This window comes from Rhamphochromis sp. 'chilingali' (genome assembly GCF_963969265.1).
Source record: "Rhamphochromis sp. 'chilingali' genome assembly, chromosome: 5".
NCBI classification, from domain to species: domain Eukaryota; kingdom Metazoa; phylum Chordata; class Actinopteri; order Cichliformes; family Cichlidae; genus Rhamphochromis; species Rhamphochromis sp. 'chilingali'.
In genome coordinates this window covers 16,623,219-16,636,263 of record NC_137932.1, presented here as the reverse complement: position 1 = coordinate 16,636,263, position 13,045 = coordinate 16,623,219, and the positions used below count along the sequence as shown (strand labels likewise).

At 40.8% G+C, this 13,045-nt stretch overlaps 1 protein-coding gene across 4 annotated transcripts in view; it reads right to left on the bottom strand.

The window, feature by feature from the left end:
- lama2 (laminin, alpha 2) overlaps positions 1–13,045 on the bottom strand; it is a 228,061-nt gene that overhangs the window by 91,530 nt on the left and 123,486 nt on the right. For 2 of the 4 annotated variants that reach the window (XM_080883708.1, XM_080883710.1), the window contains exons 21-23: positions 11,994–12,205; positions 3,302–3,408; positions 2,418–2,690 (exon numbers count right to left, since the gene is read on the bottom strand). In XM_080883708.1, coding sequence (XP_080739834.1) covers positions 2,418–2,690; positions 3,302–3,408; positions 11,994–12,205 — 592 coding nt within the window. The remainder of the gene's footprint in view (positions 1–2,417; positions 2,691–3,301; positions 3,409–11,993; positions 12,206–13,045) is intronic. The other 2 variants (XM_080883709.1, XM_080883711.1) reach the window with 2 other exon arrangements.

The following is a 13,045-nucleotide window of genomic DNA, read 5'->3' as shown; positions in this document are numbered from 1 at the left end:
AGAAGCAACCTGTCACTGAACAGACTCTTCTGGTTGTTTATGGCCGTGTGCAGAGGATGCCCAGCATTGTCCATAATGTCCATCAGTTTCTTTAATGTCCTTTTCTCTGCCACTGTCACCAGAGTGTCCAGCTTCATGCCGACCACAGAGCTAGCCCTCCTGATCAGTTTCTCCAGCCTGGATGAGTCCTTCTTTGCTGTGCTGCTCCCCCAGCACACCACAGCATAGAAAAGTACTCCAGCAACCACTGACTGGTAAAACATCCTCAGGAGCTTCCTGCAGATGTTAAAAGACCTCAGCCTCCTGAGGAAGTACAGTCGGCTTTGGGCTTTTTTATACAGGTGCTCTGTGTTGCATGACCAGTCCAGTTTATTGTCCACCCACAGCCCGAGGTACTTGTACTTGTTGACCACCTCCACCTCCTCCCCCTCTATCTGAACTGGCAGTGGACCTTCTCTGGACCTCCCGAAGTCCACAACCAGTTCCTTAGTCTTTGAGGTGTTGAGTTGCAGGTGGTTTGTGTGACTCCATGCGACAAAGTTCCTCACCAGACTTCTGTACTCCTCTTCTTGATCATCCCAGATACACCCCATGATGGCCGTGTCATCTGCAAACTTCTGAATATGGCATAATTCAGAGTTGTAGCAGAAGTCAGAGGTGTACAGGGTGAAGAGAAGAGGGGACAGCACAGTTCCCTGTGGTGCTCCTGTGCTGCTGACCACTGTGTCAGACGTGATGTCCTTCAGCCTGACGTACTGTGGTCTGTCGGTGAGGTAGTCGGAGATCCAAGCCACCAGGCAGGGGTCCACCTCCATCCTGTTCAGTTTTTCCTGAAGCATACAGGGCCGGATGGTATTAAAGGCACTGGAAAAGTCAAGAAACAGTATCCTGACCGTGCCTTTTCCCCCATCCAGGTGTGAGTGGGCTCTGTGTAGGAGGTACAGGATGGCATCCTCCACTCCGACACCCACCTTGTATGCAAACTGTAGTGGGTCCTGGGCATGTTGTACCTGTGGTCGGAGGAGGTTGAGGAAGAGCCGCTCTAGAGTCTTCATAAGATGTGACGTCAGTGCCACCGGTCGGAAGTCATTCAGCTCATTGGGCCGGTTCTTTTTGGGGACCGGGACGATGCAGGATGTCTTCCATAGGGCGGGCACTCTCCCCAGTCGCAGACTGAGGTTGAAGACTCGTTGTAGCGGCTCCCCAAGTTCAGCAGCACACACCTTAAGCATCCTAGGACACACCTTGTCTGGGCCTGCTGCCTTTCTGGGGCGAAGCTTCCTCAGTTGCCTCCTGACCTGATCCACTGTGACACTGGGAGATGTTTGGGAGGAGGGGAGGGGGGGAGATGTCTTGCTGCTGAGAGAGGGATTGGATATGTGTATGTGTGTATATATATATATATATATATATATATATATATATAGTGGTGGTAGACAAACAGAAGAAGACGGCCGTAGTGATCGATGTAGCGGTTCCGAATGACAGCAATATCAGGAAGAAGGAACACGAGAAGCTGGAGAAATACCAAGGGCTCAGAGAAGAGCTCGAGAGGATGTGGAGGGTGAAGGTAACGGTGGTCCCCGTGGTAATCGGAGCACTAGGTGCGGTGACTCCCAAGATAGGCGAGTGGCTCCAGCAGATCCCGGGAATAACATCGGAGATCTCTGTCCAGAAGAGCGCAGTCCTGGGAACAGCTAAGATACTGCGCAGGACCCTCAAGCTCCCAGGCCTCTGGTAGAGGATCCGAGCTTGAAGGATAAACCGCCCGCAGGGGCGTGCTGGGTGTTTATATATATATATATTTTACTATGAACTATTCAGAGTAAAATTTGTCTGTAAATTAGCAAAATCAGTCACCTTTATTTTCTATCAGTCTTCAGCTTAGAGGCCGCCTAAAAATTGCTATAGATCTCTGAAAGCTATCTGACATCTCCATGCCAACTAAACTGTCATATTATATAAAGCCTGACTCAATACTTTTTAATCAAAGGTATTTTCAGAAGTTATCATACAAAAAAAAGACAACAAAAAAGAAAAAAAGCTCAACTAAAAGAAAAAAATAGCTTCATTAGTGTGTCTACTTCTAGAAAAACAACAAAAACAAAACAAAAAAACATCATGAACATCATAATTTGCCAAAACTATTGACATTTACAACGCCAATTTTCAGCCCCAACAAACATCTCGAGTTACTCAGAGGGATGACATTTTACTGATTACATTCAGAATTAAAAGAAACACACACACAGAGGAAGAGCCATGCTCACAAAACCCTTATATATAAACTTGTCTTCCGTTGCCGTGCACTGCTTTAAAACCAAAACCACAATATGTTTAACCAAGAGAGTTTATCTCGAAAGCACATCCATGCTACTAAAAACACACCACTGCCATCCACATGCAGCGCGTGTTACCCGTGCCTTAGGCCTATATGCGCCCCTGGGACAACCACCCGTGCGGGTTATTCCCCCCCATCTCTGCTGCGCAGAGTCCACCGAGATGCGCTCCACGGGCCGCCGTGTCTCCCGCCTTTCGTAACCTAGGCGACGGAGATCACAGCGTCGGCCCACGAAGCCAGGGCGACAGATGCAGCGGCCTTCGACGTCACAGCGCTGAGAAATAGATCCGTAGGGGCTGCAGCGACAGGGCATACACTCCTGATGCTCAGCATCCCACCAGCTGTTAGGCTGGACCAATCAGAATACAGATAGTGGAGGATAGATAGACAAGGAGGAGTAAGAAAGCAGGGCAATAAAAACAGTAGAGTTAAAAAGAAAATTAAAAAAAGTCAAGGCTACACACTAACGAATTACACTGTTGTTGTGTTGTGTGGCTAACTGAAATACAGGGTAACACAAGGTTAAATATTGCAAATACTGTCAATGCAACTGTAAACCAATTCTTGTGAAAAAGCTTTGCATGTGGGTCTTAGGTTGTGTTAGAAGTAAAAACTGTGTAGGTGCTGGGAAATTGCAGAAACAGGTTAACAATGACATATAAGCACCTAAAGGTCACGACTGCCTTATAATACCTCATTTACTGTGCAGCAGCAGACACATTAATCAGCTTTGACCTGTCGGTACTCTGTATACCAGTGGTTAAAAACACATTATATGTGATGAGACAAGCAAGATAAATTCAAATAAAAACACAGATGTGAAATACTCTGTCGGTATAATACTGCAGAAAGAAAAAACAGAAGATTAAAAAAAAAAGAGAGATAGAGCTGGAAATAATTAAAGTCTACAAGTCCATCAACACAAACCAGGGATGTCAGTAGAGAAAACTTTACACTTACCCTGCACTTGTCACACTTCTGTCCAAGCACATTTTCCTTACAGTGGCACTCTCCAGTCTCCTGGTTGCAGACCTCAGAAACAGAACCATTAGTATGGCACTGACACGCTGCAGGAAAGGAAAAGACAGGAGAGACTGAGAACAAGCATATTTAACAATAACACATGTTCTGAGTGCGTTTATCTAACACTATGGTGGGTCGGATAAGAGGTACTGCTTAAGGTCTTCTTTTCAGGATTAACTGCTGATATCCACTTGGTCACTGCACTTCTGAGAAAATATTCTGTTGCTCAAATATTTTTTGTAGTCTAGTGGGTTGAATGAATTTTGAAAACTGTTGTCTGCATTTTTCAAAATTCTCAGTTAAAAAAAATAAAAATGTTTCAAGCACCTATTTGAGCACCTCTCAATTGCAAAGAAAAAAGGATTGCACGTAGAATTGTACACATTCTATTTTTCTCTTATATACTGCATTTCTGTGTATTTTTGTCTCAATCTCTGTGCCTACATCCTATTTTCCTAGAAAAATATAAAGACATAAGGGACTGATCAAGACTTTTGCACAGCACTGCATAAGAAATTCAAGATATAGCACATTTTGTTCCCACAAAATGACTCTTTAGAACCTTACTCCTAATACTTTGCATGAATGTAATTTTTTATTTAAGATTTATGTCCCGATATCCCTAGTGAGATAATAATACATAAATAAATAAAATGTGTTTAAATCATTACTCAAATAAATAAAGTAAATAAAGACACACATAACCCTGCCATTCAACCACTTATCCATACAACTAAAAGCTTGAACATCACAGCTTGTATCAGGTAGATGGGCTGTCAGAAGGAAATGCGTATATGCTTAAAAACACACATAACCACATCCATCTGTAAACACACCTTGCAATTAACAGCACACATCACATTGGACAAACACCAGTGGGTATTTGTAGTTTGTGTTGCCTTCTGTCATGCTGTCCTCTTAGATATAAAAGAGGAAGAAGGACAGACATGACTGTGGGATGGGAAATTGAGGTGAGAGGCAGGGGTTCACAACAGATGCCCCCACAAAGAGATAGGGAGATGGAGAAATACACACAGATATGCAGAAACATTCATACGATACATAACGGACATTGCAGAAAGCCATGCACATGCACACCTGCTCAGCCACATACATGCAGATGTAAATACACACACGGCTGATTAAACATGCGAGAAAACATGCACACATACACCTGCCTCTGTTTCACACTCTCTCGTACTCTGTCTCACCTCCCCAGCTTCACCCTTGGGGAACCATCTGGACTGTTCTGTCTGTTGTTACTATGTGGACCTTGTTGTGGGATAAATCACTACTTCATTTTTTTCCCTCTTTTCAGTGTTGGAAAAGTAAATGTTTCTTAGACTAAATTTGTTTTGTTACTCAGCAATCGTCAATCTGTCAGATTAACCAACTGGAGGAGTAGTTACTGTGCATCTGGCATCCAAAGTGCCAGTGTAAAAGCGCATTCTTCCCCAAAGAAATGCCAGTGTTTGGTACTATGAAAAAAATCAGGAATATCCCCTGTAATTTTTACCATGGACACCATGCCCTATATAACTTGTAATAGTAGACGTTGTTAGCCATCTCCAACAATTCCTTTACTCTGGCCTTGTTTTTGAACTTACTAAGCATCACATGTTGTCCTTTTACATCATCTTTTAATGAATTACCACAGCCTCCAATGTGCATACTGGGTATGTGTCCAGGGACTCAGTTGGGGTGTCTATTCATGAGGAAAATGAGACCAAGCAGCACTGCTGCTGTTCTTGTGATTCCCTGTCCTGGTATGTATAGGCAAGTGGGTGTGTCTGTGAGTGTGGCTGAGTACTGGGTTTCAGGTAGGCCTGGTGGGCGTGTCCTATCTAGAGGATGGCCACACCTGAAGCAGATGATGACTCACACACCTGCAGCTAATGAAGCGTCGTTGGGGAGCTTCTTTAGACGGTGGCTGAGCGCTCCTTGTTGTGGGATCATTGCGTGAGACTCCACATTAGTGTTATTAGTATCAAGTCCAGTGAGTGCATGCCCGTGGTAGTTGAGTGTCCTGACAAGTTGCTTCTTTGTTATTTTTCTCCAGGAAGGAGCAGGAAAGACAAGAGCAGCGAGCACAGGGTGCGGGGACACACAGGAGCGGAAGAAAAATTAATGAAACAGCCATGACAAGAAAAAGGAGGAAATTTAAAAATTCAGGATGAAAACATTGCCCTTGACTTTAAAGTTCTTGAAATGCTTGGTGTGATAACATGACTAAAGGTTAGCTTTAGGTTAGCAGCTAAGGGTTAGCTACTCACAATCACCATAAATCTATGACCTAAAGGTTTGACTCAAAACCAGGCTGCCCTCACAACCGAAGAAGGAAGTATCCAAAAAATATTTCTGTTTTACCTGTATTATTATTTTATATACTTAATTTTGGATTTTGACATAGAATCAATGCTTATTCCTTTTCTAAGCAAACACATCCCAGTGCTTTTCCTGATAAAAGCGTGCTGGGCTCTACTTCATTATTACTTCAGCTCTGATGTAGAAGCAGCATTGTGGTACTGTCAAGAGGTGCTGAGGAAATCAGACATAGAGAGAGAGAAAGTGAGGAAAAGAGCAGGTATGTGTGTATGTGTACTCATTTCAAACTATTTTATGTACATGTTTGCACACAGTCCTGTATGATATGTCTGATTACTGAAGAAAAGAGAAACAAGCCTGATCCTTAAAACAAGCTGTCAAAAGCCCATCAAACATCTGTGCCCAGGGGTCTGTAACTCCATGATCGAGGCATGGCCACAGTACTGAGATTTTTATGACTCAAAATAACTAATGATTATCACCAATCCTAGTTTGATAACTTCTGTCCTTAATTAGCTTTGCCATTTATCATTAGAATAATGATATTAGTGAACACAGTGTTTATTCAATAATGCAACTATAAAAAAATTGCATTTATCCATAAATGCACATCACTCCAAAGGGTTTTGCTTGCATGTGTGCTACATAATAATTTTAAAATGATAAACATGTAAATAAAAATGGGAATTAGAGAGCCTAAATGCTATAAATGCATGTTTTATATGAACTGCTGTGTAAAAGATGATGCAATTCCATCAATGAGGCATCCGATTGGTCCCAAATTCAACCAGTTTTATCTGCACTACTACATGTAATATGTATTTCAGGGTTACAATCTCAAGTTTTTTGAGATTTTTGACATCGGATCTCCCTGCATCAGAGCTATACCAGGCATTTGGTTTAGATGATTATCTGCCTGACATTTCTACTAGAGATGGACCGATCCGATATTACGTATCGGTCCGATACTGACATAAATTACTGGATCGGATATCGGAGAGAAATAAAAAATGTAATCCGATCCCTTAAATATCAAAAAAAGCACCTCACAAAACTTGCGACATAGCGTAACTCGGCTCATAACCATAGCACGTCAGAGCAGTGTGCTCACGTGATAGAGCGGCTGTGTGTATTTGTAGCCTGCTACTAAACCAGCATTTCATCTCCGAGGAAGTTATCCCAGAGAGAAGTAAAGCAAGTGTGTAAGTTCATCTCTGAATGTTTGTAAGGCATTCCCGCGTTAAGCTTAATAACCAATATATGGAGCGACTGCCTCTTCTCTCTCCCTCTCCTGTTGCTACTTCAATCATGAAACTGATTAATGATCAGCTGATCGGCTTTTCTGTCGCGAGTCCATATCTCTTCTTTGTTTTTGGCCCACTTTGCACCAGAAAGAGGAAACCAGCAGCTGAACAACAGCAGCACATTTAACCTTGATAAGCTGTTGTTAGAATTTATTTACTTTCTACACCAGGATCCTTTTCTAAGTAGCTGACGGCTGGTAACTGTGCAGGGGCGGATCTAGCAAAGTTTAGCCAGGGGGGCCGATAGGGCATGAACAGGGAAAAGGGGGCACAAAGACATACTTTTCTTTCTTACTCTCATTTAAAATGTCGAGCTTTTAATAAATAATTATCTGAATCTTACACCCAAAGTTTTAATCTGATTTAAATGTATAGAAGTCCATTACAGTATATAGTAACTGTTAAGTCTAATATACTCTAGTAAGCTATAGTACTTTTTCCTTTGGGAAGATACCATCTGTGCAGTCTACAGTTCTGTTGAAGAAAGATGTTGAATCTATTTAATTATTCTTGAAAAATAATTTATTTGTGTGCATTTTTTTACACTGCATCAAATTAAAGTTGATTACATTGATTAAGCATCATGAAGTGGGGGGGTGGTTCCCTATTTTTTTTTTTTTGCAGGGAGTTTGCAACCCTATTAGTTAGGCTGCTTAATATTCCTGCTAAGTACTCCAGAATAGGAAGGATGGAGTAGGTTTAAGTTTATTAGATTGATCAGTATTGCTGAACTATGAAATATTTTGGGTGCAGTGTATTTTTATTTTACATACAGGTATAACACAATAGCTTTAGTGTTGTTGTTTATTTAAACTTGAGTATGAACTTATACAAAATGCAGCAAGATATTTAAAAAACAGTTTTATTGATTAAAAAACACTATATCGGATTCATATTGGTATCGGCAGATATCCAAATTTATGATATCGGTATCGGACATAAAAAAGTGGTATTGTGCCATCTCTAATTTCTACAAGTCTTTATCTAGATGATTTCCACTGAGTGCACATCCTGTTTTCCACCAAAGCCACATTTTCTTTTCATGGTATAGTGCAGCAAGCACTATTTTAAAGGGACTTCTACTGACCACTGAGCACATGAAGTGGTGGCATCCGGGGTTAAGCTGTTTGACTGACTCAAAGAAAAGAAAAGAAAAGAAAAGAAAAGTGTTTCTCATTTCCTTTTCACATCTAGAGCTCAAGATGGGAGTCTAACTGGAGAAATTCAAGCCACAAACCCCTTGAAAGAAATTATTTGCAGGTACAGTAGTCTCCACAGGCAATCTCCAGAAGTCAAGTAAGCATAAGGCAGGGAAGTCTGAATCTTATACATGGTGGGGCACTATTAATGTACATGTAAAAAAATAACTGGCTAAAACATAGTCAGTCCAGACTTCTTACTTGTTTGAGGATTTTATTTTCCTGCAGTATTTCTCTGGTCCCATCAGTCCCTTGAAAAGTGCCTGGGCCTCTGCACTCAATAGTCCGTTAGGAGTGATAAAATTAGAGTTGTGAGTTTTCCCAAAGATCCCTCAAGAGTTTATTGACCAACTGTTAGAAACATCTATGAAACATTCATTAAGTGTCAGATACACAGGAAGCGTAATTACGCCATTGAATTACCACATACTCACATTGTTCCCATGGACAAATGTGCGACGGAGCAATTGACATATCTTTTCTACAACTTTCAAATGAATTCCCCCCCCCCATGTGAGAAATGGTCTCAGAGGAGTTCTCTTGAAATTTATTCCTCAGACAAATTGGTTTGTGGCCAAGTTTGCTTGCAAAATCAAACCATTTTCAATTCTCCAGCAGAATTAAAGCGAAACACTATTAAAGGGGGGAGACACAAAAAGGCTGCGGCGAAAATGGCTGAAGATGAGAACTCTGACATCAAAAGAAAAAGTAAAGGATTTTTACAGTCTAATAGTGCGCAAATGGACTCGGCCTGAACTCTCCTGCTCCACTCAATAAAATTCATTAAGACTGGGAGCAGCAGGGAGAGGGAAGCAGTCACAGAGAGAGCGAGAGAGAGGTAGACTGGCAGAAGAAGAGGGAGCAAGAGAGAGAGCTGTTGTGTTTTAATAATTCTTGGTGGTCTTTTGTCATTCATGCAGGATCAATAACAACTCTCCATCTCCCAGACACAAGCAGCCGATCAGCACTGTGGAAGAGCAATAGATCAGGCTGATTAATCAATAACCATTTAGCTGGGTGGAGAGGGGAAACAACTACAGAACAATGAACTATCAAATACACATTAATACCCTCTGTCAGCCTGTCTGCCTGCTTTTGTGCTGGGCTGACAGTTTTATCTGTCTGTTTATCAGTCCGCCTGTCTATCGCTCACTGTGAAGTGTCTTTCTGCTGATCTGTCTCCCCTACCCCACCCTCCCCACACCCACCCACACCACTGTCTTCTTTTTTTTTTCTTTTTTTAAAAAAAAAGAAAAAAAGGTTTTAATGAAGATTTTCACAAACAAGTGCCATCTGTATTCGCTGTCATCTCTTTCTTTCTCTTCCACTCTCACCACCTCATTTTTACAGGTATAGTGTTTATTTTAAATCTTAAACACAGCTGGGAGTCAGTGGGCTGCTCCAACATCACACCTCCCACTAGCACAGCTGCTCGTTGATGCACACACACACACACATACAGGCGCGCTCCAGATGGCGTACAATCCACTGAATGTTTCAGAGAAAGGCTTAAAAGTATCATTTAGCTAAAACTGAGTTTCATAAAGAAATTGTGTTCTACAGTGAGACACCCTGCTGAGACCCACAAGCTGCACTGCTGACTTTCTCTATAATGAAGGAAAACCAAATTATATTTTCCATCTTTAAGGCCCTGAGTGTTATTTTTTATTGCAGGTTCTTTAAAATCATTATGATAATAAACTCTTTACTGACAGATGGGTCCTGTCAATATGTCACTTTTACCAGGGGTCACGCTGGGGATGCGACGCAGTGGCGTGCAGTGTCTCTTTCTGACACTAGGAGTCACCAAAGTGATCAATTTTGAAATTTTAAAAATGAGGGCTGCAAATTTATCATGTTTATACAAACTATGATTTAGATAAGATTTTGACCTGCCTCTCGAGAGAATGAAAGGATGAGAACCTTGTATGGTAAAAATTGAGATTTTTTTGAAACATACAATGAAGTGCCACCTTAGTGGATAGCCATCGTAAACGAGGACCAATGTAACTTTTAGACAAACAACAGCTGCTGTGACAACAAAACATTAGTTCAGTCTAAAAAAGCAAAAAACAAAAAAATCTTTTCAAAGTTTCAATGTCTGCTCTGTTTTTTATTTGTCTGCACTGTAGCAACTACAAACTATCAAAGCTCATAAAACCTCTGTGGGGTTTGTTTTCCAGCGCGTACTCCAGAGCAGGTAATCTCCAGCACCTTCGAGATATATGAGCGACGCAAGAGTGAGATGAATTCAGATTTCAGTGAGGTCCCATTGTGAAATAAACAGATCTGTATGTGATTTAGAACAACATGCAAACAAATTTAGAACTGAGAACATTAAATTTGTGCTGTTTACACCAAAACAGATGAATCAGATTTTTACTTGATGTCTGGATATATACACCAAGTCAGGGGTCCCTGTGGCTCTGGTAGTGGTCTATGGTCCAAATGTCCACGGACAGGATAATGAAATTCTAAAATTTCCCCTGCAAGTGAACACCAATGTGTGTGAATAGTGCTTGCAGTGTAAATGCACTCAGACCCGATGCACGTGTGGGTTTTATTTTTCCTCTAGACCAGAGCTTCACAAATGGTGTGCTGGGGTTTACCGGTATGTCTGAAGTTAAGTCTAAGTATGCTATGTTTATACTCTTTATGCACAGAAGGAAATAAAAAACATCTTAAGGCCTTCTGTCAAAGACAACTAGGTCAATTCATGCAGTTGCTGGATGGTGGGAATTATGAGACTGTATCAGGAACAACCAGGTAACCAAATATCATGTTAGATGCCACAAGAAGAAGTGCCTTCGTCTGACTGTGTAATCAAAAAAACAACTGATAAAATGTCACCGTGCAGACATTTTTGTGTGCCTTGGCCACAAAAAGTTTGAAAACTACTGAAATACTACAGCGATATAAACTAACATACCTTCATGGTAAAAAGGAAGAACATTATCCTTCAGTTCTAAGGTTTTAGATATCAAATCAGATCTGATCCTTAGCAGCTATTAATATTATTTATTTAACAAAGGCTAAGATAAAATGCAGACGAACTGCCTGATTCCATGGGACTTAAGAGGGTAAGTAGCAGCTGAGTACAGCTAGTCAAATGCATTTGATTAATTGATCATCAGCAAGTGTGACCACTGATATAAAAGCAGAGGTTTTGGCAGCTTGTTGGTGTGGAGCATTCAAGTGTGTGTTAACACAATGCCAAGGAGAAAAGAAATTATTTTAAAGAAGCAACTGTTGCTGCCCATAAATCTGAGAAGGGTTATGAAGCCATTTTCAAACCATTTGAAAGCTATCATTCGAAAGCGAGAAAGATTATTTACAAATGAAAAGATTCACAATAGTCTTCCTTGGAGTGGATGTACCAGCAAAATTAGCTCTAGATCAGAGAGTGAATGTTTGGTGCACAAATGATTAAAATCAAATGAGTAATTTCATTCATGAAACTGTCTGTATTTTATGTCCAAATTTAGAACTGCATCACAAAATAAGTACAAACAAATTATGAAGCTTTGGCCGTGTTAGAAAATTTAAAAATATCTTAACACCGAATACTACAACTAGTATACACCACCACCACCACAACTACTACTATTAATAATAATGATACTAATAACAAAATAAACATATCTATAATACTGATGTGAGTCCATCTGTACAACTGCTAAAGCCTGTCTGAAATTGGGCCATGCAACAAGCAAGAGACAAAGCTCAACAGAAGCTTTCATTTTTCCCATGACTGTATATCAGTTGTTTGATTTCTGTTTAAATTTTTGTCGTCTTACTTACGTTGGCAATCTTTTGCTATGATGGCGTCTCCATAATAACCTGCAGCGCAGCTGTCACAAGATTTGCCACCATAACCCTGGCGACACCGCAGACACCGGCCTGTATTTGGATCGCAGCTCCCAGGTATGGAAAGGTCCAGGTTGCCATTGCAATCACAAAGTCTGCAGGATCCCCCTGGTACAGTGGGCTGACCATAGTATCCATTGGAACATCTGAGAATCAGTGGAGATACCAAGAGATGGATAAATCAGTTTCACATCATCTTTAACCGATCAGCTTCCTGGGGGAGACGTAATAATAAGAGAATAAGGTGAAATATTTTGTACAATGCAGATAGAAGACATGCCAGTGAACCCACAAATATTTTTCTGCATCAAGGTTTTTGCAGATTTTTACTTGTAATCTGTCAAGTTTCTGACTCGTAGCATTAAAAAGCACCACTGAGGATGACTGGGCTGAAACTGACTGTAAAAACTGTCACATTTTCTACATACCAACTCTTATACCAGCAGCAGAAGTTGTCTAACTATAAAATTCGACATACAGGAGCTTTTAAAATGCCTCAACCCTGATTAACATCCAAGCTTTACCCTTTCGAGCTGCACCAACAAGATGCCATCCTGTTATTCTCCCTCTCTCTGTTACTGAAGGAGCAGGTATTGCACTAATATCTTTAAAATACAGTTTTGCTCTGCTTTTATATCCCAAATAACACTTGAAAATATGTTTTTCCCCCTCAGCTTTCAAGTTTGAAAGAAAATACACAGTGGGTCACCTTGTCTTCTATCTTTCTTTCGCATCTAACAACTACTGCGTATGAGTCAGCAGGTAAAAGCAGGTAAATATAAGTATTGTTTACTTCAGCTTCTAGCACCAGTATTATAAAACACTTTGAATACACAATTACTCATTAAAGCGCCAAACTATCACAGAAGCCAAAATCCAGTCTCTATCTACACAAGAACTAAAAATCATCAGCAAATGTCCACAGGAACTATGAGCACTGTTATATAATTTGTTTGACCAGTTAAACTGCTTAGATACCAGTCCAG